The sequence below is a fragment of the Emys orbicularis genome, chromosome 1 (assembly GCF_028017835.1).
Source record: "Emys orbicularis isolate rEmyOrb1 chromosome 1, rEmyOrb1.hap1, whole genome shotgun sequence".
NCBI lineage: Eukaryota > Metazoa > Chordata > Testudines > Emydidae > Emys > Emys orbicularis.
In genome coordinates this window covers 315,001,394-315,028,581 of record NC_088683.1, presented here as the reverse complement: position 1 = coordinate 315,028,581, position 27,188 = coordinate 315,001,394, and the positions used below count along the sequence as shown (strand labels likewise).

General features: G+C 41.8%; 2 protein-coding genes across 3 annotated transcripts in view; one reads left to right on the top strand and one right to left on the bottom strand.

Moving 5' to 3' along the window:
- Positions 1-20,972, bottom strand: part of PROSER1 (proline and serine rich 1) — a 28,413-nt gene extending 7,441 nt beyond the window's left edge. Inside the window, exons 1-10 of one of the 2 annotated variants that reach the window (XM_065408476.1) lie at positions 20,306-20,972; positions 13,930-13,995; positions 12,807-12,875; positions 12,255-12,349; positions 7,980-8,073; positions 7,308-7,418; positions 6,502-6,585; positions 5,211-5,289; positions 3,252-3,347; positions 3,092-3,136 (exon numbers count right to left, since the gene is read on the bottom strand). In XM_065408476.1, the coding sequence (XP_065264548.1) occupies positions 3,092-3,136; positions 3,252-3,347; positions 5,211-5,289; positions 6,502-6,585; positions 7,308-7,418; positions 7,980-8,073; positions 12,255-12,349; positions 12,807-12,875; positions 13,930-13,995; positions 20,306-20,350 (784 nt within the window). In that variant the 5' untranslated portion in view covers positions 20,351-20,972. The remainder of the gene's footprint in view (positions 1-3,091; positions 3,137-3,251; positions 3,348-5,210; positions 5,290-6,501; positions 6,586-7,307; positions 7,419-7,979; positions 8,074-12,254; positions 12,350-12,806; positions 12,876-13,929; positions 13,996-20,305) is intronic. The other variant, XM_065408483.1, reaches the window with a different exon arrangement.
- A 651-nt stretch (positions 20,973-21,623) lies between these two features.
- NHLRC3 (NHL repeat containing 3) overlaps positions 21,624-27,188 on the top strand; it is a 30,083-nt gene continuing 24,518 nt past the window's right edge. The window contains exon 1 of the mRNA XM_065412944.1: positions 21,624-21,743. Within this exon, the coding sequence (XP_065269016.1) occupies positions 21,651-21,743 (93 nt within the window). The 5' untranslated portion in view covers positions 21,624-21,650. The remainder of the gene's footprint in view (positions 21,744-27,188) is intronic.

Below are 27,188 nucleotides of genomic sequence, written 5' to 3'. Positions count from 1 at the left end.
GCAGCACCCATAATAGCATGAGCATTCTGCTCTCCACATGAGCTCTATATGAAGGTCTACACTAATTCTAGAACAGGTAGATTGCCAGGATTTTACAGAGGTTTGTTGGAATCCAGTCCACAACTGCAGAGTACATAATTTTAGGAGAAGTTTGGTTTTTATTTTATTGGTAGGTAGGTTTAAATCTTTCACTGTTTTTGATTCTGGATATCACAATCTGGACAGTAGAGGAAGTACACTACGAGATTCATGTGTGCTACAGGTGTACTAGCTAACAATGAAACCTGCTCATAAAAACAAAGTCTCTAAAAAACAGTTTGTTCCAACTGAGGACTAAATGTCCAATCTTCAAGTACCAATGCACTATAGCTAACACCAAGAATTTCAGTTTATATCAACCCTACAAAGTAAATAAAGAGGAATGTTCTCTGGAGGAAAGCAGGAAGGCACACTACCAGATTAAATGGGCGAGAGGACACTAAGTCTAGGTCTGAAAGCTGGTGTCTCAGAGCTCATTATGGGTCTTGAAACTCTTACTAAATGTGAGTAGCCCCATCACCTTCAATGTGGGCATTTCCATGAGTAAGAACTGTTTGACCTCAACACCCCAAAATTTGTGCTAAACTGTGTTTTAACTAATTTGGAGTGCTATGTAAATACTACACAAGGATTGAGCCCTTTAATTCTAGTAATTTCCATAGCATTTTTATAACACCTTGCTCTCCCTATAAATGCTATCATGTTCTTTGTTCCCATTATTTTTAATATAATTCCCTTGCGGATTAGAAATAAGGCATGTAGTAATCTAATCACTGGTCGTTTCCCTTAAAAAACAACTTTTATATTTTGTTAAGAAATTAACATTTTCTGTTTAACCATGAACAGAACACTGACCCAGGAGGCAAAACTTACTGCTTCTTTAACTCCATATTATATCTTAAATTTACCTCTCCCCCCTTTATAACCTTAAGTTTTCCACCACTGAAAACTCAGCCCTAAGATCTTCGGATACTGTTTAAATTGATATAGGCAAATACTCTTAATATTCTGAAACTTAAACATTTTAGATATTTGCAAACAAAATGAAAAAGGTTCACTTCTGTCCTTTTCTACAAAACCAGGATCTGTGCCCCATGTCCTGGACTCTCTTTCCACAACCTCATCCTGAACTCCAAATTGAAAATTAACTAGGGCTGTCAAGCAATTAAAAAAAGTAATCGTGATTAATCACACTGTTAAACAATAATAGAATACCATTTATTTAAATATATTTGGATGTTTTCTACATTTTCAAATATATTGATTTCAATTACAACACAGAATACAAAGTGTACAGTGCTCACTTTATATTTGTTTTTGATTACAAATATTTGCACTGTAAAAACAAAAATAGTATTTTTCAATTCACCTAATACAAGTACTGCAATGCAATCTCTATCATGAAAGTTGAACTTACAAATGTAAAATTATGTACAAAAAAACCTGCATTCAAAAATAAAACAATGTAAAACTTTAGCACCTACAAGTTCACTCAGTCCTACTTCTTGTTCAGCCAATCGCTAAGACAAACAAGTTTATTTACATTTGCAGGAGATAATGCTGCACGTATAATTCTCCCCCAAGGAGTTCAGTCACAAATTTAAATTAACGCATTTTTTTTAAACGAGCGCCATCAGCATGGAAGCACGTCCTCCAGAATGGTGGTCGAAGCATGAAGGGGCATACGAATGTTTAGCATATCTGGCAAGGAAATAAATTGCAATGCTGACTACAAAAGTGCCATGTGAATGCCTGTTCTCACTTTCTGATGACATTGTAAATAAGAAGAGGGCAGCATTATCTCCTGTAAATGTAAGCAAACATGTTTATCTTAGCGATTGGCTGAATGAGAAGTAGGACTGAGTGGATTTGTAGGCTCTGAAGTTTTACATTGTCTTGTTTTTGAATACAGTTATGTAACAAAAAAAAGTACATTTGTAAGTTGCACTTTCACGACAGAGATTGCACTATGGTACGTGTATGAGGTGAATTGAAAAATACTATTTATTTTGTTTGTCATTTTTATAGTGCAAATATTTGTAATCCAAAATAATATATACTTTGATTTCAATTACAACACAGAATACAGTATACGAAAATGTAGAATAACATCCAAAATATTTAATAAATTTCAATTGGTATTCTATTGTTAAACAGTGCGATTAATCACGATTAATTTTTTTAATCACAATAGTTTTTTTTTTAGTTAATCGCGTGAGTTAACTGCGAATAATCGACAACCCTAGAATTAACTAATGATCACAGTTCTTGGCTCTGACCCATTAAAGTTGGTATCAGAGAAATCTAGGTTCAAGATAGCCAAGGATTGTTGTTGGTACTCTGGTTTTCAATGAGGATGTTGTCCTTTTAATTGTATTGATTTACCTGTGTATCTGTCATAAGCGTATAACTAAGTGTGTCTTTAAGTAGCAAAATTCCTGAGCAACTACACGTGGGCACAGAGGATGGAGACAAAACAGACAGAGAACATTCTCCCAGAATTTTTAATGTTAGCTCCTTTAACAGGGCCATTTTACTTTGTTTTGGTTACTTGCTTGTGTGCATAACAGAAGACAAATTCAGCTTGAAAAAAAGTTCAAGTTATTTTGTTTTTAGTTTCTGCCACATAATAGGAATGGCACAAGTAGCAGCAATGAAACCTTCCCCACATACTGGATTTAAAAAAGTTACAAGCTGTGAACATATTGTGCTATCAGTAAAATTTGGCGGTTGTGCATTCAAATCTCCCACTGTGACTTACATACACAAAAATCCTACTTGCCCCAGATTAGGCAAAAAGCAATTTTTTCAGCAACTGAAAAACAGTTGCTAATAATGAATTTCCGTGCACTGCATTTCTAAGAGTATTTTGTCTTAGTTGTTTGCTATATTATCTGGACAAATAGGCACACAATTAAAAATACAAAATATTAATGTTCATTCAGATTAAGTTAAAAATCTTGAGGTTTAAAAATAATTTACAACTTTCTGAAAGGAATGCATTAAATTGCATCAAAATACAGCAGATTTTCCCTGAAGAGCTGCACTTTACCTTGATTTTGGGAAGGTTTTGCCTGATTGGAAAGGTCTTCGTTTTCTATGTAGAGAACAACAGTTATTTAAGGGCAGAACAACTTCAGAAATAAGTTATCCATTCTCACATTTAAAAACATTTGTTTATGCCAACATTTATACAGACACACATGCTTTACCTGATCCCACTTGATTAGGGGTATATGGTGGAGGAGCTGGTAAGCTTGGTGCTAGGACACTGGCCATTGGAACTAGACCGGCACTGTTGTAAGCACCTAAAAAAAACCCAAACACCACACATATGCGTCAAACAAAAGTCAATAAATACAAACAGATGATTTAAGGGTGGACTAGTCAGTATTATTCTGTTAAAAGGATACTTTCAAGGCTCTAAAATGTTCCCTTATTAGTTAAAGCAAAGCCACTTAACCCTCCAGGCTACATAGGATGAGAGGCATGTGTTCCAATGTAAGTTTTAGTTAGGGTAACTCTCTGATGGCTCATAAGAACAGTGTCAACGGAAGACTGAGATAAATGTATTTCTTGCTCTCTGAAGCAATCTGGGAGAGCAAAATTCTTGCCTCTTTCAATTCCATGCTGTCTTACAAGAAAAGAGATGGGAGAAAGGAAGTGATACGAAATGCATATGTGGGTCACAGTATTTATTGTTATTGTTCCCACCCTAACAACTCCCACCCCAAAGCTGTGACAACCCTTGTTTTTGGAGGGTTGATAATAAAAAACCCACCAACACTGGCAAGGAGATGTACATGAAAAAGAGAGTCCTTTCAAGGTAAATGTCATACTTTGGAACCGTCGTCCTTCAACATCTCTTTAAATGATAAGGTACTAAACTGGAATAGCAGGTGATCTTGATAGATTAGGTATAGTAAATGTTTCCTATCATAAAAATAGCTTATTGTCCTATAATGTATAGTAACTGACACACGCTGTTGTACTGTTTTAGCGCTTAGTTACTGCAGTGAAGAGGGACATCAGAGCTTATATAAAAATATGTATCCACACCCCCACAAAAGGGTGTGAAAAACATATATGCAAATTCACACATATAAGATACAGACAGCACTATCAACACCACTCAAAACATGGAAAGGAGCTTTTCAACATCAAGTAACTTCCGATATGTGCACTTTTCATTCATGCTACAGGTATTAAAATTCCTTGCATGACTGTTTATGGCAAAGATCTAAGGAGCAGTTTATATTCACTGAGGGGACAAACACTCCCCTCTGATATATACCAAAACACCTTACACATAAGTTTTGCTCATGGCTTAAAAACAGTCAAGTGAAGCAAGGCTCAGCTCACTTTATTTACTAACTAATTACAATGCAGTTTCTTAATGCAGTGTAGCATTTGATCAAAGGAGCTTAAAGCAACTGAAATAAACTTACTTCTGCTTGACCATGTGGTCTTTGCCTTTAAGGATACATCTACACAGCCTGGGGCAGCGAGCCTCTGAGCCCAGAGTGACAGACTCAGGTTCACAGGGCTCGTGCTACCACACTACAAATAGCTTGTAGATGTCGTGGCTCAGGCTGGAGCTCATGCTCTGAAGCCTAGAGAGGGAAGCGCGTTTCAGAGCCCAAAGTTCTAGCACAAGCTGCAACTTAAAAGCAATCTACACAGCTATATTTAGTGGGGTAGCATGAGCCCAAGACTGTTGGCTTTGCAGACATACCCTAAAAGGGACAGCATATCTTTTTCATGGCCAGATTCAAAGAACACATCCAGCTTTCCAACAACAAACTTTGTATTGGCATTTATGATACAGAATTCAAATATTTATATTCAATTGAGTTCTAAGAACTCTATAGTTATCATCCTCATCTTTTCTGAAACGCATGTCACCTCCAGTAATAAGAGATTCTACAATCAGAATGGCGTTGACAGTTCTCTGAATGATGCACAAGCTGGAAAAGAAGCCAACACACTCATCGTATTGGCTTTACAGTGGTAACAGGAGAAGTTAGAGCTAGGACGCAGAATACACAAAGGGAGCACAGTCAACTAAAAAGCTAACTATGGTCAGAAATGTATCACCACACTAGAACCTTTTTAAAAGAAAACAAATAGATCAAATAATAGGATCAAGCTAAAGCACAAAGAAGCCTTACTTGGTGCAATAGTTGCATGTGGCCGGCATGGTGGGATGGGGTATGGAACAGGTTTGTGTGGGTTGTACGTTGCTGGAGCCTACGTTAAAAAATGTGAAAAAGCATTAAGTAATATGTTTCTCCACCAAAAATTATAGCATTTAGATCAGGGGTTCTCAAACTGAGGGTCGAGACCCCTCAGGGGGTCACAAAGTTATTACATGGGGGGGTCGCGAGCTGTCAGCCTCCACCCCAAACCCCGCTTTGTCTCCAGCATTTATAATAGTGTTAAATATATAAAAAGTGTTTTTAATTTATTGGGGGGGGGGGGGTCGCACTCAGAGGCTTGCTATGTGAAAGGGGTCACCAGTACAAAAGTTTGAGAACCACCGATTTAGATGCTTAGATACTGTACAGATCATTGTTATTTATCCTGGGAAAGAGAATTTGCTGTATCGAATCACATTGCTGACTCATTATGTTTGCTACCCTGACTCTAAAGCTGCCAATACTTGAATGCTTCTAAAGAAGGTGAAATACTGTGTTGTAATAACATAGTTGTGTAATATAGCAATAGGAAAGGAAAAAAGGAAAGTCTTTCCTGATCCATGCAGCTTTCATGCCCTGAAGCACTGGATTCTGTTTCCCTTCTCTTAATTTGCACAACCACAAATGTAAACTATGGCCATAAAATTATCCAGTCCTTAAAATAAATACAATTAAAAATACAGCCACTAGATTGGGAAACACCTGGAAACAGAAGTACTAGTCATACATTTCTGCAATACTTCTCAACTCACACTGAAAACGTCAGATTCAGTACTTTGCTGTCCATTTGTTACCAAAAAAAAAATTTTAATCAGAAATTTAGTTGTGTTGCCACAGAATAAATTTCCTCATAACGCACCTTATTTCAGGAGTTGTATATTAGATTTTGATGTGGAAAAGCCTCACAGATCATGAAGCAAAGCCAGAAAGGCTGTTAAAATTTCTAGACGAGGTCATGATGGAACTACGGGATCCAGCTTGGCTTTCCTTACTAGCCTAGTTGATATTGTGTCCTAGAATGCATGCATAGTGTATCGAATGGAAGCCCCTGCAGAATTTATTTCTTTATAGTTAATAAAATTATAGAAATACTGGGACACTGCATAGCATTCTTATTACAGTTAAGAAGAATAAGTAAAGCCATCAATACTTAATGACAAGAAAGTAGAGATGCAGCTTCCTCATACCCTCTTCAAGTCTTTTTATTTTCTAGTGATATGACAGCATTTCATAAGGAAAAAAAATCATAAGGCTTAAGGCGTACTGGTTTGGATGGTCCAAGTATACGGGCTGCAATTCCCTTCCCTTCATTAGTACATTCTTCAGTCTCCTTTTTGATAGGCGTTCCCTAAGACATAAAAAACATCAGTTATTAAGCATTTTATTTAGAAATAAATAGAAGAAAGCAGAGAAAGATTTTCACCTTAGTCTTATTCTGAATAATATTCAAATTCACAGCTATTCTGATAGTCTCAATTAATCACACATTCCAAAATACAGAACTGTGTTCTGGATTAGTTGCATCACAATTAAAAAAGTTCCAATTAGGCTGCATTATAACACTGGGCTTTTGTATGCAGAAACATATTAAATAGTCACAGTTTTTGCTACACCTGGAATTCTGCATTCAATTCTGGGGTCCTCGCCACCAGAAAGACAAGCTATAAGGAGTTCACAGACAACATTTAGCATAGGACATTTAAAAATGAGCTGAGATTAGTAAATGTATTGCAGAGACCAATCACATATTATGTCAAAAAGTTCATCTACTAATAACCCTTTTACACCTTTAGTTTCCATGATTCTGTATAGCAAGTTTGTGGTACAAGTTTTTCTATCTATTTCTTGTATAAAAGGAGGTTTTACATAGAACTCTGAAGGAAAGAAATCAGAGTTCTTTTTAATTGTTCACTATGAATGGTTACTGGGCAATACATGACAAAGTTATTGCTTTTAATTCCACTCATGCCAAGTTGTCCTCCTTTCATTTGATTGAACAGCAGTTCAGGTATACTACAGTACATTCTAAATCAAAAGCACTTTTGAAGAACTTAAGTAGACTTCACATACTGGGAAAATTCCATTTATCCGGCTTGGTTTCCCCTTGGGATAAGGGTTTCCAGGAATCATGCCACAGGAAGATATCATAGCGTGAGGGGCTTTACAACCTCCTTTGGAAGCCTGCAACATAACCAAAGAAAGTAGCATTAAAACTCTACAAATTCAGACAGTATTGCATTATTTAGTGTCTGAAATTCAGCACTTTTAAAAGGATATGAATTGTGATATTCAGCCTTCATGAATAATGAATGTACCTACATGGAAATCCAGATTCAAAGCTCTCCATAGCTTTGCTTACCCTGTATGTTAGTTCTTCTTTCCATCTACTCCTCCCCTATTCACTGCATGCTCTATCCAGTCCCACCTTGTTTTGATGGCTCCTTTGGGCCCAATTCTGCTCCTACTGAAGTCAATGGCAGTACTCAGAATGACTTTAAAGAAAGTAGGACTGTGACCCTAGTCATCTCTCACATTATCATGGCTTTTTTCCTACACAACCCTTGTGTGAAAAAGTCTTCCTCTTCTCGTACAACCACCAATTATTTGCTCTCCTCCTTCACAGAATCACTTCCTTCAGATTGTCAACCAACAGTTTCCATTAGCTATTAATTATATGGGCCCTGATCCTGCAGTGACCATATGGATGGAAATAACACAATATCAGCGAACATCTTCTAATACCTGCTCAAGAATTCTCCTGCACCTTTTCTTCTCTGACATGTTAATCCTGAACAGGTCCTCAATAAGGCGGTAATTCTGAGCATCAACAATGTTGCTACAAAGGAAACGGTTGAACAGTTACTGTCATTTCTTATACCTATCACACACACATGATCAGGAACTAGCAGCTGAAAGCCCATGCAACTGCACAGGCATGGGGGGGCGTGTGTGTAAAGAGAAAATGTCTGAGAAGTTAAAAATTGGATGGTAACAGATCACAAAACCCAGTGATGGATCAACCTGGTGATATTCTGAACCAAAAGAGCTCTCGACCATGCTTGTAGCTGCTTCCACGACTCTACATTATCTAACCAGACATTTTAGGCTTCACAGTGACACACAGAGTGACATTCCTGGAATATTATATACACCTCTACCCCAATATAATGCGACCCGATATAACATGAATTCGGATATAACGCGGTAAAGCAGCGCTCCGGGGGGGCAGGGCTGCGCACTCCGGCGGATCAAAGCAAGTTCGACATAACACGGTTTCACCTATAACGCAGTAAGATTTTTTGGCTCCCGACGACAGCGTTATATCGGGGTAGAGGTGTACTAATCATTTTTGAATAGTGCATTATTTGTTCAAACAGTTCTCAGTAATATATTAATATATATAATTAGTCTGTGCACAAACTATTATTAAACCTGTGTAGTGCTTGATTTCTCCCTCTTACAGGTCAAGAAATGAATTCAGCCTTACATATGTCACCAATGCTTATGTCTTGAAATAGGGTCTCTCAATTATTTGTAAATTAATACAATACACAGGAAAATACAAACTTGAATTTCTGAGTGGCCAAAACAGCCATGTTGAAAGGATGAGTAAAACCTAAGTTTATTGTCATAGTTCACATTAGCAGCTCTCACTCCGACTGATGCACAATTCTTATCACAGCAGCAAGGCTGCAGCTACCAGGCTTGGCACAGGCTCCTGCTCTCCACCATCTGGTGGCCTGGTGACAGATTCCTGCAGGATCAAAAAGAGGCTCTTGGCAGTTACCTCCATGCTGTGGAGTGGTGGTGAAACACTGCAAATGTCACATCAAAATTTAAATAAAGAAATATACCAAACAACTAACATTTCAAAGTGCAGCAGGCATCCCAATACCTGGTGTCACCGTTTTGCCTAATGACCCTGGTAGCAGCAGCCACACTGCTGTCACAGATGTTCCAGACTAGCAGCAGGGAGAGCTAATAGCAAAGAACAACTATGATTATAGTTACTTTCCATTAAAATAGATTTCTTGATAGAGGAAAATGTGGTGTAAATGGGATCATCATGGTACTGAACAAAGCTGTTAGCCACACACAAGCACAATGGTGTAAAATAAAAGTGGATCAACTAACTTTTTTTCTGGTTTGTTAGTTTGCACCACAGCCATAACATGAACTTAGTATATTTTTTATGGTGTTAGTGTTCTTTGTTTTAACAGCTGCTCATATCAAGAATTGGCATACTAAGAAGTCCTCAAATAGGCTTTAACACTGAACCACAGTACAAGAGTCCCCAAATATAGATTTATATGATAGACAGATCCTGGAGCAGTTGTGTTCCATCAATAATCCCAAATGTATGTTTACATGGAAACCTTTTAAAAACTGTTCTGACCTAGCAACTGAACGTGCCTATTTAAATAGGTGTTTACATACTTTTAAAAATGTGAATTATTTGCCAAGTGTAAATAAATACTTAGGGAGCTTTTAAAATGCAGAAGGCGTTGGGTATTGGATAGATGACAGTGAGCTAATGCCCTGTGTAGGAATGGCTTGATATGAATTGTTGGACATGGGTGAGGCCTCATCCCTTGGGAGAGAGGATTAGAATCTGCTGACTGGAAACAGAATGTCTATACTAGATAAGATAAGGGAGGGGGGAATACCCAGGGAACCATTTACAATGGACAAGATAACAATGGATAAGATAATGCTAGAATATAAAATGAGGTAAAGAGTAATCCTAAATGCATAGTGCATGATGTACAGGGATTGGTTCCTACGACGAGACTAAGCCAATCCCAAAACGTGTGATACAACTGATAGTATATGCAATATAATGTGTAAATGCATATAAAGGAAGAGGTTTGCTGTGTAACTTTGGATGTGTCGTATGCCCTATACCAGAGGTTCTCAAACTGGGGGTTGGGACCCCTCAGAAGATCGTGAGGTTATTACATGGGGGGTCGCGAGCTGTCAGCCTCCACCCCAAACCGCACTTTGCCTCCAGCATTTAAAATGGGTGTTAAATATATAAAAAAGTGTTTTTAATTTATTGGGGGGGGGTTCACACTCAGAGGCTTACTATGTGAAAGGGGTCACCAGTACAAAAGTTTGAGAACCACTGCCCTATACCAACCCCCTATGCTTGAGTCCGATCAACTCAGCATAGCTTTGCCATGTGCCAAATAAAGGTATCTGAGTCGGACTGAATTCTTGGAGAACCAAGTGGGAGAGGTCTCAGGGGAACCCTAATACACAGTTTTAACCCACCTGGACTACTTTTGGCATAGTTCAGTAAGTGGAAATGAGTTTGATAAGCTCTGCCAAGTTTCTAAGTGTACATCTACACTACACACTCCTTATGGAGATATACCCATGCTATTGGGGGGCATGTAGTGTAAACAGTAGTGTAGACACTGAAGCACGGCTTAGGTGACTAGAGTAAAGGCACATCTGAATCCACAGGGTCTGTACCCTACATGGCTCTCTACACATCCAAAGTCTCCTGCTTCTCTTTTCTTGAGCAGGTCCTGCCCGAGGGTGCTCTCGGCCCACCTCTCACCCTGGCCCTCTAGAAGTTGTCATCAGGCCCCTGCCTGAGCCCCTCTGGCCATTCCAACAAGCCACTTGAATAGGCTGAATGCCATCCAGCTGGTCTATCTCCGAACTGCACCCAGAAAACATCTGTACACATGCTTCATACCATCCACTTCCTCGCCCTTGTGTCCTGCCCCGACACCAAGTTCCAGGACCTGCTGACACCTGAGGCGGGTGAGGAACCTCGGTGGGCCAGCCTGTACTCCACTCTGATATCACAGCCTGCTGGGGATATTAGTTGGCAGCTCCTCCATGGAGCCGTAAGTACAAGCATGTATTTGGCATTATTTACGAACTCCCAACACCTGTTCTTTTTGCGGTGAGAGGGAGACACTGGCACACATTTAACGTAGAGTGCATCAGGCTGCAGTTCCTCTTCCAGCTCCTCCAGAACCTCTTACTGAGGCACTAGCTGCACTTTCCCCCTCACTTGTTTATCCTAGCACATTCTAGCCGCAGCCCCACAAGATCATGAGACCTCATCAACCTCCTTTTCGTGCTGGCCAAGATGGCCAACCATCAGACCAGGAGGAGGAGGAAGCTGGATGGCAGGTGCTCTGCTACTGTGGGACCTATTTCTGGTTCCTTGTCCAATCCCGGGCAGAGTTCCTCTGGGTGGTGTCCACTGACTCCTCAGACACCTTTGAGGAGCAGTGGGCATTGTCAGGGATTCTCTGCTCAGGATCCTCCTCTGGATCCTTGATTTTTAACCTTTAAGCTTCACTTCTGTCTCTTTTTTCCCTCATTTGTTGTCCTCAGTATTTAATTGTGGCCTGGGTTCAATGGCCCCTTTCCTTCGGTTGAGGGAGCAAGCCTTTGGCTTTGAGTGGGCTTAGGCCTGACGTCTCCCAGCAACCACAACAGGTACACGGCCAAGAAATGCCTCCCCCCTCTACACTGCTAGTTTTAGGGTTGTAGTGTCCCGCTGCCAGAGTCTTTCCCACAGCAGGAAACGCTCAGGCAGCGGGTAGCCAGTGGGAAAAGGCTTTGGCAGCGGAGAGCTGCTGGGGCATTTCCCTGTTGCTGCCCCGCCTGCCAGAGCCTCTCACTGAAGCCTGTAGCTACACACTGCCCTACATGCTGCTGCCAGTGATATGCAGTGTAGACATAGCCTAAAAGGCTTTTGAATACATCATTAACTTTGGCACAACAGTCAGTTTTCAATCGGGTAGCAGGGGTATTGCAGTTCAGGACAGATGAACTTAGGAAGTTTGGCAACGCCTATCTCCATTATTACAAGCTACAGCTATTACTTTTTCCATTCATGAGCACCAAATCATTTTAAAGCAAGTAGGTGTTTTGCCTTAATTGTCCAAAGTGGTTCCTCTGAAACTTTCCTTTGTCTGACATATTCAGACATGAGTAAAAACGGTAACATCTCAATAAGTAAATACAACACATAAAAGAAATACTTACGAAGCTAAGAGTTCTAGAGCAACAAGCTTGTCTTTACTAAAGGTGAAGCAGTTAAGGATATTAACCACTTTTGATGCTTGAACAGCTACCATTTTCTGACAACACAAGTAGGGAAAATAAAAAATAAGACAGGATTCTTATTTTTAGTACAGTATGTAACTTTAAAGTTATTATCAGGAATTTCAATAAACAATCATCTTACACCCTCTGAGGAACAGTATTCTTATGTGCTAAGTGCTGAAAACATAATAGAGCCCCAATTCTGGGGAACTGTATGCTACTGCAAAACATTTAAATTAGTCATAATTACCAAGAACTAGATTATTCCCTGGGATATATGGTGCAGAAAGTGTACAATCAAGATACTCCCGATAGAAGCAGAGAGTAAGAGAAGCAACACAGCATAATGCCATCATAAGAGAAAGCGGTGAAAAGGAAAGCACACAGATTATAAACTATGCCCATGCAATGGGAATACAGATGTGGTTATGGAAATTAAAAGCAGAGGAAACAGGTGGGGACACTTCAAAGGATTGCTCCATGAAAACATACATGTTGTAAAGCCTTCATTGCCTTTAGTTGTGGTTCAGCCCAAGAAAAGTATCTCAGTAATTCAACAATCTGAAACAGAAAAACATACAGTTCACCTCTTTATATATATATATATATATATATATATATATATATATATATATATATATATACACACACACACACACACACACACACACACGTTCTGCTGACAATGTTAAATATCTTTGCTGCCACTCTACTCGTTGAGCGTGGTGGGATTTTGCTAGGCACTGTGTGCATATATAGGCAATATTTGATCAGGTGTTATTACACAACAGTATCAGCCATTAGCCAGGATGGGCAGGGATGGTGTCCCTAGCCTCAGTTTGCCAGAAGCTGGGAATGGACGACAGGGAATGGATCATTTGATGATTACCTGTTCTGTTCATTCCCTCTGAGGCACCTGGCATTGGCCACTGCCGGAAGACAGGATACCAGGCTAGATGGACCTTTGGTCTGACCCAGTAAAGCCGTTCTTATGTTCTTGTCCAGTGTGTTTTTTTGTTTCATCTAACCCTTAAAATCCCATTGGGTAGCAAGGTAGATTTTGGGGTAATTATTTTAATATTCTTGTTTTTATATACACAAATATCTGACCAAATATCACACATGCTAGAGTATTATAGACTTTTAAAAAAGAAGCCTTAGAGAAGATTATAATCATTTAATTTCAAAAAGAGTAGCATCCAAATTTATACACAAATATATATACAAAAAAATCCTGTAACGTTATCTTACTTGGCACCAAAGTAACAATCTTTACTTATAAGCTTAGAAGATAAAGACAGGTTCAAAATATCCCATCATCATTAAGGTCCTGAATTCCATGATAATTAACTACGGATATTTCCCGCCCACATGCTAAGAGCCAAAATCTGATCTCTATTAATTGGTACAATCTGGACCCCATTATTATGTTACTCCAGATTAAAACTGGTGTAACTAAGAATTTGTCACAAATCTCCTAAATTAGTAAAAAGGCAACTAGTGAAATCTGATCTGGCTTTGCATAGAAGGAGGAATTGTCTATGTACATGAGTGTATAGATCAAATCCTGAATTTTACATTTTCCATAAATACATAGCAGTATGTAGAATATTACCTGTTCACTAGAGAAGTATCCATGCACATATTCTATAGCTTTTAATTTGTATTCAGTCAACACAGCCTAAAAGGCAAAGAAAGACATTTAGCTGACAAAAAAAAAAAAAAAAAAAAAACAATTAAAAACACACCATCTGCAAGACAAATGTATTCCAGAGAAAAACATCTAATCTCACAAAAATTTGCATCAATTATACTGAAAGATTTCTATACCACAGAATATTCCTTGAACAATTACGTGAATATTTTCAAGCAGAAGGAGACTTAAAATCTCTTTTACTTTGTTAGTTTCTCTATTAAGAAGTTCACTCTGTTTAGGTTCAGACTGGAAGAATACCATAATGGTCCTCCTTTCAAGCTTTAGATACACTGGCTTTAATATTAACTCTCTAATGGCTCTTGAAACCAAGAGATGGCAGTTAATTACTTCAAACTGCAGCTTATGTATATTCCTATTTAAGGCATTTAGTTGTACATCTTGCTTTAGTTACTTTTATGAAGAATCTAGAGCAGCAATCGGCAACCTTTGGCACGCGGTCTGCCATGGTAAGCACCCTGGCGGGCCGGGCCAGTTTGTTTACCTGCCGCGTCCGCAGGTTCGGCCGATCGCAGCTCCCACTGGCCGCGGTTCGCCACTCCAGGCCAATGGGGGCTTTGGGAAGCAGTGCGGGCTGAGGGATCTGCTGGCCGACGGTTCCCACCGCCCCCATTGGCCTGGAGCAGCGAACTGTGGCCAGTGGGAGCCATGATCGGCCGAACCTGCGGACGCAGCAGGTAAACAAACTGGCCCAGCCCGCCAGGGTGCTTACCATGGCAGACCGCGTGCCAAAGGTTGCCAATCCCTGATCTAGAGCCACTCACTCTGGGCATTTCTTGGGGACAGGCTGCTAGAAATATAAAGGTGATAACTAAAATTATGGTCATGAAAGTTAGCTCTAGAGAATGCTGCGATCTTGTCAATATTCTCCTGTTACACATGTTTAATACACACTTGTACAAAACATAGGGAAGCAGAGTGGCACAGTGGTTAAGGAACTGGACTGGTACTTAGGAGATTGGTTCTATTCCCCTTTCTGCCACTGACCTGCTGTAAGACCTTGGACAAATCACTTCACCCTTCTGTGCCTCTGTTTGCCCATCTATAAAATGGGGATAATAATTATCTCCTTTATAAGATACTTTGAGATTTGCAGGTGAAAAATCACTACATAAGAGCAGTTATAATAATTAGGCCAGGTCTTGGGGTCATGTTTGAGCAAAGGGTGTTCTAACTACTCCAACAGTCCAAAACTAAAAACATATTCAGTGATCATCATTGCATGAGGGTGTCGCAAACCTGAGGTAGACAATCCTGGGGCAAGTTATGCTATCTTTAGGCCCCGCACAAAAACTGTACTAGACTGACCCATTATTTTTATATCAGATGTTTTTTGATACCATGATATCTGTTAGATGTCTAAGCTTATGGCCCATGGCAAGATCTTCAAAACTAGAGACAATATTATTTCAGTGCATTCCTACCTAGCAAACATAAGTATTCTGTTGTGAAACTCCACAATCAAGTTGTTAAACCCAGCTTAACCATAACAAAAGTAATCACGCTGGCTTTATCCCCTCTAGAAGTTAAAAGAAAAGGTAGAAAGGAAAGAAACCATCTCTTTGTGTACAGTACATAGCCTCTCCCCCCCGGCCCACAGTTCAGGCCTCCAGGGACTACAACAAGAAGTGCTCTCTCTCTGCACCATACCACTCTAGTATGATCAAGCTATTTACAAAGAAAATTCATCTCTACACAAAGTTGAGGATAAATAACCCCATTCTTACTGAACTCCTGCATTCCTATTCCCCTGCTTCCATTTAAAAAGTTATTTCCAGAAATCAAGACATCATCATAACATGTGGTATGTTTGAAGGAAGTGAAATAGGTTACAGGCCTTAGAATGATACGAGTATCTCTTTTTTTTTTCTTCTCCTTTTCTTTTTTTTAAGATTCTGGGAGATTCTTATTTACTTATACTATGTCCAAATATCCAGGAAGATCGCATAAAATTTCAAAATATTACACATCTACACATCTGAAAAAATCTTGTTTCAGAATTTTATTCAAATACAGTTCTGAACTTGCTCCCAGAACTTTGTTTTTATTTACAGTAGAACCCACTATGTCCTAGGCGCTTTAAAAACAATAAAAAAAGGTCTGTGCTTGAAGGAGTTTAGTCTCAGGATAGAAACAGACTGACAGGGAAAGAGAGGTCAACAGTCACTGTAAGTAGCACAGCAGAAGTGGTTCTTTCAAGGGGACTTAAATGAGGAGTTTAGAGGCCTTGTTGATGGTCATATGAATAGGGGGCTGTGTGGAAGAAAGTGGGGAAATGATTGTGTAATAAGACAAATGGGTCAACAAGGCTGAGAGCACTAGCAGAGTGGAGATGGGCAACATGAAACTGGACGGAGGAGCAAAGTTACGCAGAGATTTACAGGAGGTGACGAGACGCTTAAGTTTAATGCAATAGCAGACGGGGGACCAGTGGAGGGATTCAAAGGTAAGAGTTATCGGATCAAATACGTGTGTTCCAGAGATCAGTGATGAGATTCTGAACAAAAAGGTTTGGCTGCAGGGATGGAAAAGAATAGAATGGAACTTGAAGGTTCTGAAAAGGCAGCAGCAGGAGGATTCGGATATGGCCTTAATATGCGAGGGAGCAGAAGTCAAACAGTCACAAGATTATAGGCCTGAGAAATGGCGAGCATGTTGCTGACAGTGATGAAGAACTTCTGTTTTGGGCATATTCAATTGGAGATGACAAGACATCCAAGGAGAGAGATATGATTGGAGGGAAGGAGATAGTGGCGAAGCTATATCTACAGGTCATCAGCATAAAGATGATGCCTGGTGTCATGTGGTTATGTCTATACTACAAATTACTATGAATAATTTACGTCGCTCAGCGGTCTGAATAATCCACACCCCTGCCCGATATAAGTTATACCGACCTTAGCACTGGTATGGACAGTGCTATGCCGGCAGGAGAACTTCTCCTGCCTACATAGCTACTGCCTTTCACGGAGGTAGGAGTTAAGATGACCAGCTTAGAGCGTCTTCACCAGAAGTGCTACAATGGCGCAGTTGCACCACTGTAGCTGCTGTAGTGTAGACATAGCCTCAGACACATAACACAGTTGCTCAAGTTCTTTTCCAGTTAGGAATAAGTTATTCAAGATGCAGCTCAAGCACTGGACTGTTTCCTTAATTACACCCCAGCACTTGGAAGCCGGCATAATTATGCATGGTCTCAAGTAGCATTCTAAAGCTACAACTCTTTGGGAAAAAGAAAAAAAATATCAGTGATATTGTTACAGCTTTAGACTAGCAGTAAATGCTGCACATTGGTAACTCCCCTTGAAAACAAAAGAAATTGAAAGGATATATTCAGGGGAAGAATGAAGTGATATTCGTGCCAAAATAGGTTGCTGTTCAATTACAGATCACATTTTAAATTATTTATTTGCAGTTTCATAATAAAAGGATACAAGAATTATTTGTCATTGTGGTACAGAGCTGGTCTTAAAATTTTTACACAAGTGATTCTAGTCAGTCGATGGGGCCTACTCATCAAGAAAGGGACTTGGATTGTAGGTACAGTACTTACAAGAAACAAGGATAACCTTTACTTCATTCACATGTTCAGAGCTAAGTTGCTAATAGTTTGAGTAACAATAGCATGATAAAACTTGCATTTAAGGTATTTTAAATTAAATCAATAAGCAGTTGGTATCTCTAAAATATAACTCAGAAAACTGAACTTTATTTAATGGGAGGCTGTGTGAAAAATTAATGCTGACAAAAAAAATTACTATTGTTACAAGTAGCATAAGACAACTAAAACACTACAGAAAGCTGAGGTTTCCTTTCATTGGCATGAACCTTTCACATAATGAAAAGCAGAGAGAACATATTTTTAAAATAATAAAATAAAATTGCAAAAATTTACGTGTGAATTCAGGGAGACACACAGTATCTGATACTGTACTTTCGATACATTTTTAAAGTTGACTAGATTTCAAGTTCACCCTGAATACTTAGTCTCTCTCTCATATACATATATACCACTTAATTACTTCTACCGTGCCTTCAGTACTAGGATCTGAAATCACTTACAAATAATTAGTTAAGACTCACAACATATCTAATGTTGGGACGTGTTAATCCCATTTTACAGATTAGGAAATGGAGGCAAAACAAGTTAAGCAACTCGATCATCAGTAGTTAGCTCAGCAGAAAATTCCAGTAGACCATTTCAGGCTAGCGGTTTGTCAGACAAGTGAATGTTTAACCTACTTTTAAAGATTAGAGACCCACATTTAATTTAACCAACTAGCAAGCTATTTTTAAAATTGCACTTTTTATGAATTTCTTCTTCTACCGTTGATTAAAAAAAAAAATATTTGCTGGGGAAGGTTTAGCCTCATGCCCATAATAAGTATTTAATGTCACTAACACTAGGTAAAATTTGATTTTTCAAAGCATTATATCCTCTAAAAGAATTGTAGTTTCAAGATTAACAAAAAAAAATAAATAAAAAAAAATGCCAGTTTAGGCAGGGCCTTTCACTAATGGGGTAACAAATTAATTCAATGTATGATTAACTTTTAGGGGTGCTCTTTTAAGATACTGAATTAATTTTACTTGCAATCAAAAACTGTATTTAAACATGAAACTGGATGTTGCTGCCACTTTAAAAACAACTCAATTCTAAACTGAACACCTACGATGTACAAATCTATATTAAAAAGATAAAGTGTGGGAAATAGATAAAAATAAGATGTATTACATATAAGGACAAATACATGTCAGTGTTAGTCAAATTTCACATGGAATAGTAGCAGTATTTAACTTTCCAACTACCTTCTATCCCATGAATTTTTAGCTTAATGTAACTTTAAAACATATTCCTTAAATCTGGTCAAGGAAGAAAGTGATGCAAATTTAAAATATACCTAAAATAAATGGGTCATTTTGGTGTTCCTTAAATCTTCATCACATCTGGGATGAGAATGCAAGCTATAGAACAGACTAGTCCACTTAAACAATTTAAAGTTCGCCAGTATCAAACAAATGTTTTGCTAGAGCATGATCCAGTATACTATTAAAATGCCTGTCATTTAGTCTCAGTTTTCTGAGCAAATGAAAAGCGTTCGAAAACTTGTTCATACATGACCAAAAGTCAGGGAGGGATTACACATACTTCTTTAAAAAGCACAAAATGCACAATATAGCATTAATATTGAAACCTTTATAATATGTTGAACTTCCATAAAAACCTTTCATCTAAGAATCTCACAGCACTTTATAGACATGAATGAACTAAGTCCCATAGCATGCCTCGTTCTATGTAAAGACTGAGGAAACCTGAGGTTTCAAGAGACCGAGGACTTGTCTACACTTACCGGGGGATCCACACGTGGCGATCGATGCATCAGCGGTCGATTTAGCGGGTCTAGTGAAGCCCCGCTAAATCGACCGCAGATCGCTCTCCCGTCGATTCCTGTACTCCACCTGAACGAGAAGAGCAAGAGGAGTCGACGGGAGAGCATCTTCTATCGACATAGCGTAGTGTGGACCCCGCAGTAAGTAGATCTAAGTACGTCAACTTCAGCTACGTTATTCATGTAGCTGAAGTTTCATAACTTAGATCGATCTCCCCCCGTGGTGTAGACAAGGCCTAAGTAACTAGATAGACACTGCACAGGAATTCTAGAACAGCAAGAAATATAATGCAGATCTTCTGTCTTTCACTCTCATGCTTTAACTATACAATATAATATATACTACTTACAAGTCCAGAACAAAATAATTTAAAACAGTGATTTTCAACCTGTGGCACTGAGCTCAGGGGTCCGCTGACTATATCTAAGGGGTCCACAAAAGGCTGTCAATATACAACAGTGGTTTTCAACATGTGGTCCGCAGACTAAGATTTCCACCTCCATTTGAAATTTTTTAGGGGTCTGCAAATGAAGAAAGGTTGAACCCACTTTTTAAAAATATCTATTATACAGTTATATTTTAACCTTTTATGAATTAGTCAAGTTTCAACACAATCTCACAAGATACAATCTCTGCCATGAGGCATGCAGATGGAAACAAACATGCCACACAAGAAAGAGTCTCAACTAGACTAAATTTGGTTTACATTCAGCAAAAACTAGTATGTCTTATCAGCATATCATTCTGCTCTTTGAAGAGTGGGCAATAATTTGACTTTTACTGCCTTCCAGAAGGAACAACAATTAAGGCAAACTGTGTTTAACCAACTGTACTCCAGCAAGGAGTTTTGCATTTACACAACCAAACATGTAAAAAGATAAGTTACCTTTCTAATTTCATCAAGCACGGTCTCAAATGATTTCTTATCCATCTTTACTCGTTCATCCAATGTAGATTTTTATTTAAAGAAAAAATACATCCAGGCAAGACTCTTTACTGCAGAAGCGTCTTTTTTATTGTAGAAGAAAAGGACCGAAAAGCGACACTTTACAGAGATGAAAAAAATCTTTTAAAACAGTCAATAAGAAAAAGGGTCAGGGCAGGGGATGCGACTCTTTTGGACAGAGGTGCGGATTTCAGTCACGATATAAATGCTTGGTCCAATGCACGGTTCAGCAGGAGACGGAGATTAACGCTCCTTGCCTCGGAACTGGCACATTAAAGGGGGGAAAGAGTTACATGGTTTTGTGAGGACGGAGAGAGAAAGGGGACGAAGAAGAAACAGAGGAGGCGCGGAGCAGGGAGAGAGGGGACCCCAGAAAGGGGGGTGAGAAGCGGGGCAGCGCCTGGCTCAGGTGCCGCCGGGCATACGGGGCGATAGAGCTGTGCAGCTGTCTCAGCCTCTTGCCGCTCCCGTCAGCGCGCGGCCCTCAGGCCCGGCAACCCCCGGACCCCCCCGCTGCCCATCGCCTGCAAAGCTCCCGGCTCTTTGTTACCAGCAGCAACAAAAGCCACAGCGCTGCGCGGCTCCGGCACAAAGTAGCCCCGGCTCCGGACCTAGCACAGCCAACCCCCAGCCCGCGCCGCACCGCGCCCCGGGACCGCCGCCGCCGCCGCCGCAAGTGAACTGTAGAGCGCCCTGCACAAGCAATAACCATCGGCGACGAGGTTCCTCCTCGCCACTGGGGTCCACAATGCCCATGAATCGCACTCCAATGACATCATCAACCAACGTCCATTGTATCTCTCGGAGGACCCCTCATGCGGCAGAAACCCTAACAGTAAGTTGCCTGAGTAGAATGCCTGAATCCGGGCGGAATGGTCCCTCTGTTACAGCGATTATAACCCTAGCTACTGTGCTCCTAGCATCCTGCCGAAAGGACTGGTATCGATTGCTTTAAAATTCCTGGATACCGGCCATTGTTCTCCTGCGCTCAGGCACTCAGGCGGACAACCCCAAAGGAGATTAACAGGGTATAAAAAATTGGGAGGGAGGCCTGACCTCGCCATCTCCAAGTCACGTGACTAACATGAGCCTCCTGTTGTCATGTGACAAAGCTGCCGTCTCCCAGACAGGAACCAGTAGGAGCCGTGGCTCTGCCTGGAGCCTGCCATAGCATGCCCGGCTCGCGCACGCTGAAGGGTGGGGCCTCCTGCTGACGTGAGCCACCAGCGGCTCCGGGATGGGGGCGGGGGAGACCGAGCCCCGGCGGTGACGCTGTCCGGGCTCCATGAAGCTGCGCGGCAGGCCCGGCCTGGCGGTTGCCATGGGCAGCGCGGTAGTAGCGCTGCTGGTTTTCTATTGCGCGCTCTCGGGATCCCAGGTGGGTCTGGGCAGGGGGGCGGGGCTCCTCGCTCGCTAGGCCCCGCGGAGCGGGCGGGGGGGTCCACCTACAGGTGGGTGGGGTGAGCTTGGGCCCCCTGTGTCTGCTGGCTCCGTACCCCCACCCCCCCATCTTCCGTGTCAGTCATCCCACCCTGGGCCACAGCTGCGCTGGGGGGCTGGGCCACGGCCATGGGCAGGAGATGGCTGCTGGAGGAAGGGGGAGCCCGCTCCCTCCTCTCTGTCTCTTCCCAAGCCAAACCAACAAGGAGTCTGGTGGCACCTTAAAGACAGATTTATTTGGGCATAAGCTTTCCTGGGTAAAAACCTCACTTCTTCGGATGCATAGAGTGAAAGTTACAGATGCAGGCATTATATACTGACACATGGAGAGCAGGGAGTTACTTCGCAAGTGGAGAACCAGTGTTGACAGGGCCAATTCAATCAGGGTGGATGTAGTCCACTCCCAATAATAGATGAGGAGGTGTCAATTCCAGGAGAGGCAAAGCTGCTTCTGTTATGAGCCAGCCACTCCCAGTCCCTATTCAAACCCAAATTAATGGTGTTAAATTTGCAAATGAATTTTAGTTCTGCTGCTTCCCTTTGAAGTCTGTTTCTGAAGGTTTTTTGTTCAATGATAGTGACTTTTAAATCTGTAATAGAATGACCAGGGAGATTGAAGTGTTCACTTACTGGCTTTTGTATGTTACCATTCCTGATGTCCGATTTGTGTCCATTTATTCTTTTGCGGAGGGACTGTCCGGTTTGGCCAATGTACATGGCAGAGGGGCATTGCTGGCACATGATGGCATATATAACATTAGTAGATGTGCAGGTGAATGAGCGCTTGATGGTGTGGCTGATGTGGTTGGGTCCTCTGATGGTGTCGCCAGAGTAGATATGGGGACAGAGTAGGCAACGAGGTTTGCTACAGGGATTGGTGTTTCTGTGGTGTGGTGTGTAGTTGCTGGTGAGTATTTGCTTCAGGTTGGGGGTATGTCTGTAAGCAAGGACTGGCCTGCCTCCCAAGGTCTGTGAGAGTGAGGGATCATTTTCCAGGATAGGTTGTAGATCGTGGATAATGCGCTGGAGAGGTTTTAGCTGGGGGCTGTATGTGATGGCCAGTGGTGTTCTGTTATTGTCCTTGTTGGGCCTGTCCTGTAGTAGGTGATTTCTGGGTACCCGTCTTGCTCTGTCAATCTGCTTCCTCACTTCCCCAGGTGAGTATTGTAGTTTTAAGAATGCTTGATAAAGATCTTGTAGGTGTTTGTCTCTGTCTGAGGGGTTGGAGCAAATTCGGTTGTATCTTAGGGCTTGGCTGTAGACAATGGATCGTGTGATATGTCTTGGATGGAAGCTGGAGGCATGTAGGTACGTATAGCTGTCAGTAGGTTTCCGGTATAGGGTGGTGTTTATGTGACCATCACTTATTTGCACTGTAGTGTCCAGGAAGTGGATCTCTTGTGTGGACTGGTCCAGGCTGAGGTTGATGGTGGGGTGGAAATTGTTGAAGTCCAGGTGGAATTCTTCAAGGGCCTCCTTTCCGTGGGTCCATATGATGAAGATGTCATCAATGTAGCGCAAGTAGAGGAGGGGCACTAGGGGACGAGAGCTGAGGAAGCGTTGTTCTAAGTCAGCCATAAAAATGTTGGCATACTGTGTGGCCATGCGGGTACCCATAGCAGTGCCATTGACTTGAAGGTATAAGTTGTCCCCAAATCTGAAGTGGTTGTGGGTGAGGACAAAGTCACAAAGCTCAGCCACCAGGCGTGCTGTGGCCTCATCAGGGATACTGTTCCTGACAGCTTGTAGTCCATCCTCATGTGGAATATTGGCGTAAAGTGCTTCTACATCCATGGTGGCCAGGATGGTGTTTTCAGGAAGAACACCAATGCATTGTAGTTTCCTGGTGGCAAATTTAACACCATTAATCTGGGCTTGAATAGGGACTGGGAGTGGCTGGCTCATTACAGAAGCAGCTTTTCTTCTCCTGGAATTGACACCTCCTCATCTATTATTGGGAGTGGACTACATCCACCCTGATTGAATTGGCCCTGTCAACACTGGTTCTCCACTTGCGAAGTAACTCCCTTCTCTCCATGTGTCAGTATATAATGCCTGCATCTGTAACTTTCACTCTATGCATCTGAAGAAGTGAGGTTTTTACCCAGGAAAGCTTATGCCCAAATAAAGCTGTTAATCTTTAAGGTGCCACCAGACTCCTTGTTCTTTTTGTAGATACAGACTAACACGGCTACCCCCTGATACTTCAAGCCAAACCCTCTCCTACCCCCACCTTTTCTGTCTCGCCCTCCCAAAGAGCTGAACTTGGTTCTCTGTTCCAAGCTCCTTGCTCCTGGTTCCTAGTTAACTTAGTCAAAGGGCAACATTATTTTAAAATAATATCAGTGTAAGAGTCAGTTTTTAGAAATATCACCTAATGGGGGAGGGGGAAATAGTTCAGTGGCTTGAGCATTGGCCTGCTAAACCCCAGGTTGTGAGTTCAATCCTTGAGGGGGCCACTTAGGGATCTGGGGCAAAATCAGTACTTGGTCCCGCTAGTGAAGGCAGGGGGCTGGACTCAATGACCTTTCAGGGTACCTTCCAGTTCCGAGATAGGTATATCTCCATATATTTTTATATTTAATGTGAATAATGTAAATTACTCATTACTTTACTAATTAATCAAGTAAGAAGCTGGGTGTTGACTGGCTGTGTGTGACCATATAAGCCTCAGGTCACCTAACAGGCGTGTCCCTGCAACAGTCAGCCTGTTCTGAAGGAGCTGGGGCACCTCGCTCACTGACCCCAAAGCTTTGTTCCTGTGCAGTGTGCTGTTGCATAGCACCCCATCCCACTTCCATAGTGTAAATGGTGATGGATTAAGGAAGTGGGTTTGACTGGCTGTGCATGACAAACTCTTTCCCAGGTCACCCAAAGTGACACATTGCCACAACCATCTGAATGTTCGGAAGGAGCTGGGCTACACTGCCACTCACTGACCTGAAGCTTTGTTCTTGAGCAGCGTGCTGCCACTTGTTATGCCCCCACCCCATTTCCATATTGTAAACAGTGCTTGAATAGAGAACTGGATTTTGACTGGCTGTATGTGATAAAATAAGTCTTTGGTCACCCTAAGTGACACGTCCCCACAATCATTAAGCTGTTCTAATGTAGCTGAGACATGGAACTGCCTTACTTGAAACTTTTATGGTGCAAAAAATTGTGGCCCATTACCCCTTCCCCCCACCCCAACACAATCTCTCGTGAAATAGGCTGCACTTTTTGCAAAGAGTTTCAAGTAAGGTACAGCCAGTCAAAATCCAATTCCCTAATCAAGCACCATTTACAATATGAAGTAGGATGGGGGCATAAGAGATGGCAGTAGTTAGGGTTTGCTGTCAAACTGGGGGGATGTATCTAGTGGGGTCCTGCAGGGGTCTGGCACTAGTCAATATTTTCAGTAATGAAATAGCTAACGGAGTGAAGAGTATGCTTATAAAATGTGCAGATGACACAAAGTGGGAGAGGTTGCAAGGTATTGGAGGAAAGGAACAGAATTCAAAATGACCTTGACAAAGTCAAGAATTGGTTGGAAATCAACAGTATTAAATTAAATAAAGACAAGTTCAAAGTGTCACAGTTCATGGCAACTGCATTTGTATTCCTCCTCCATGGTCCCACAAGGGAACCTGCTCCTGGCTCCTCAGCTGTCACTTCTCTTGAGTAGAGACCCATATTTTTCTCCCTCCTAACCAGGGGTGCACAGTTCCCTAGCTACACTGTGAGATTTCCAGCATCTGCAGTTTGTTTGCTCTTTGAAGGCTATGAACAGCATAATTGCCTTCAGTTGCAAGTTACCATATAGCCCTTTATAAGCAAGCACATTTATTCTTAAGGTGAAAGCATCATAGAGAAAACATTAAAACAACAAAAGAACCTACATGCATACCAATAAGCGTACTACTGATCACCCTCAACTCCAACAAGGACTCTGGTAGGAGACAGTCCTTCAAACCCCACAAATGGGTTTTTCTGTGGTTACAAGTTCATAACAACCTCAGCTCACAACCAGAATTGCTAGGAAAGTTCACTCTTTCATTGATCTTCAGATTCCAGGAACAGGTAATCAGTAGACAGTGAGCCCCTCTGAAGAGCATAGCTTCAAAAGTCTGTTTTTTTTGCATAACCAGAGGTGGGAAATTTTCATTCACCTCCCCCTAGCGATCCTCAGGAAAGTCACTTGACACTACCCCAATTGTCCATTCTTGTCTGGCCCATTGTTCAGTATACTCCTCTGAAATTATTAACACTTCCTGATGTTTACATCCTATCTCTCCCCTAGAGAAGTACAGACAATCCTAGTCCACAATAATACATAACCATTGCATTTAATGCAATGGACTCAAATATACTTAACCTTAATTCAGGAAGGTTTCCCAAGGATATTGCAGGAAATTGCCATATCTGTCACACAAAATACTATACATAGGAAGGAAAAATCAAATGGATAACTATAAAATGAGGAATAACTGGCTAGGTGGTAGTACTGCTGAAAATGATCTGGGGGGGTTTAGCGGATCACAGATTGAATTTGAGTAAGGCTACATTTTAGTCACTGGTATTTTTAGTAAAAGTCACGGGCAGTAAACAAAAATTTACGGCTCATGACCTGTCCATGACTTTTATTATATACCCCCGACTAAAACGTGGGAGGGTGCCATGGGTGCTTTGCGGGGGGTGGCTGGGGGAGGGCATTGCAGGTACTGGGGGCGGTGACCCGGGGGGGAGAGGGGGGCGCATTGCAGGTGTTGGGGGTGGGGTTTGGCGGGGCTGGGGCAGGCTCCCTACCCGGCTTCTGAGCTCCATGTGCTGCCTTGCCTCCGCTCTGCCCCAAGCCCCGGTTCTGCAGCTCCCATTGGCTGGGAAGCTGCGGGGGCGGTGCCTGCTGGTAGAGGCAGCACATGGAGCTAGGAGCTGAGGGAGGGAAGCCCCCCCCTCCAGGTAAGCACCACTCACCCCAGCCCTGAGCCCTGCCACACCCAAACTCCTGCTGCTGAGGGGCTGAGGTGGGGAGACTGCCCCAGCAGCAGCCGGTGCGCCTGGCCCGGGGCGTTGCCTGAGCTGAGGTTTGGCCCTCAGCGGGGCTGTGGGGTATCCCACCGCCTCGCTCTGGTCTGCTGTCAGTCCTGGTCCAGCGGTAGTGTGGGACAGCAAACACACGGTTAGGGGCTCAGGCCCTTAAGCAGGGGCTGAGCCAATAGGTCAGAAACAGCCCCGGGCCCTCAATCAGGGCGGGGCAGCAATCACGCAGTCTGGAGCTCAGGCCCTCACGCAGGGGCTGAGCCAATAGTTCGGGAACCCAGGCCCTTAAGCAGGGGCTGAGTCAAGGGGTTGTAGCGGCCCAGGCCCTAGGTCAGGGCGGGGCAACAATCAAATAGTCAGT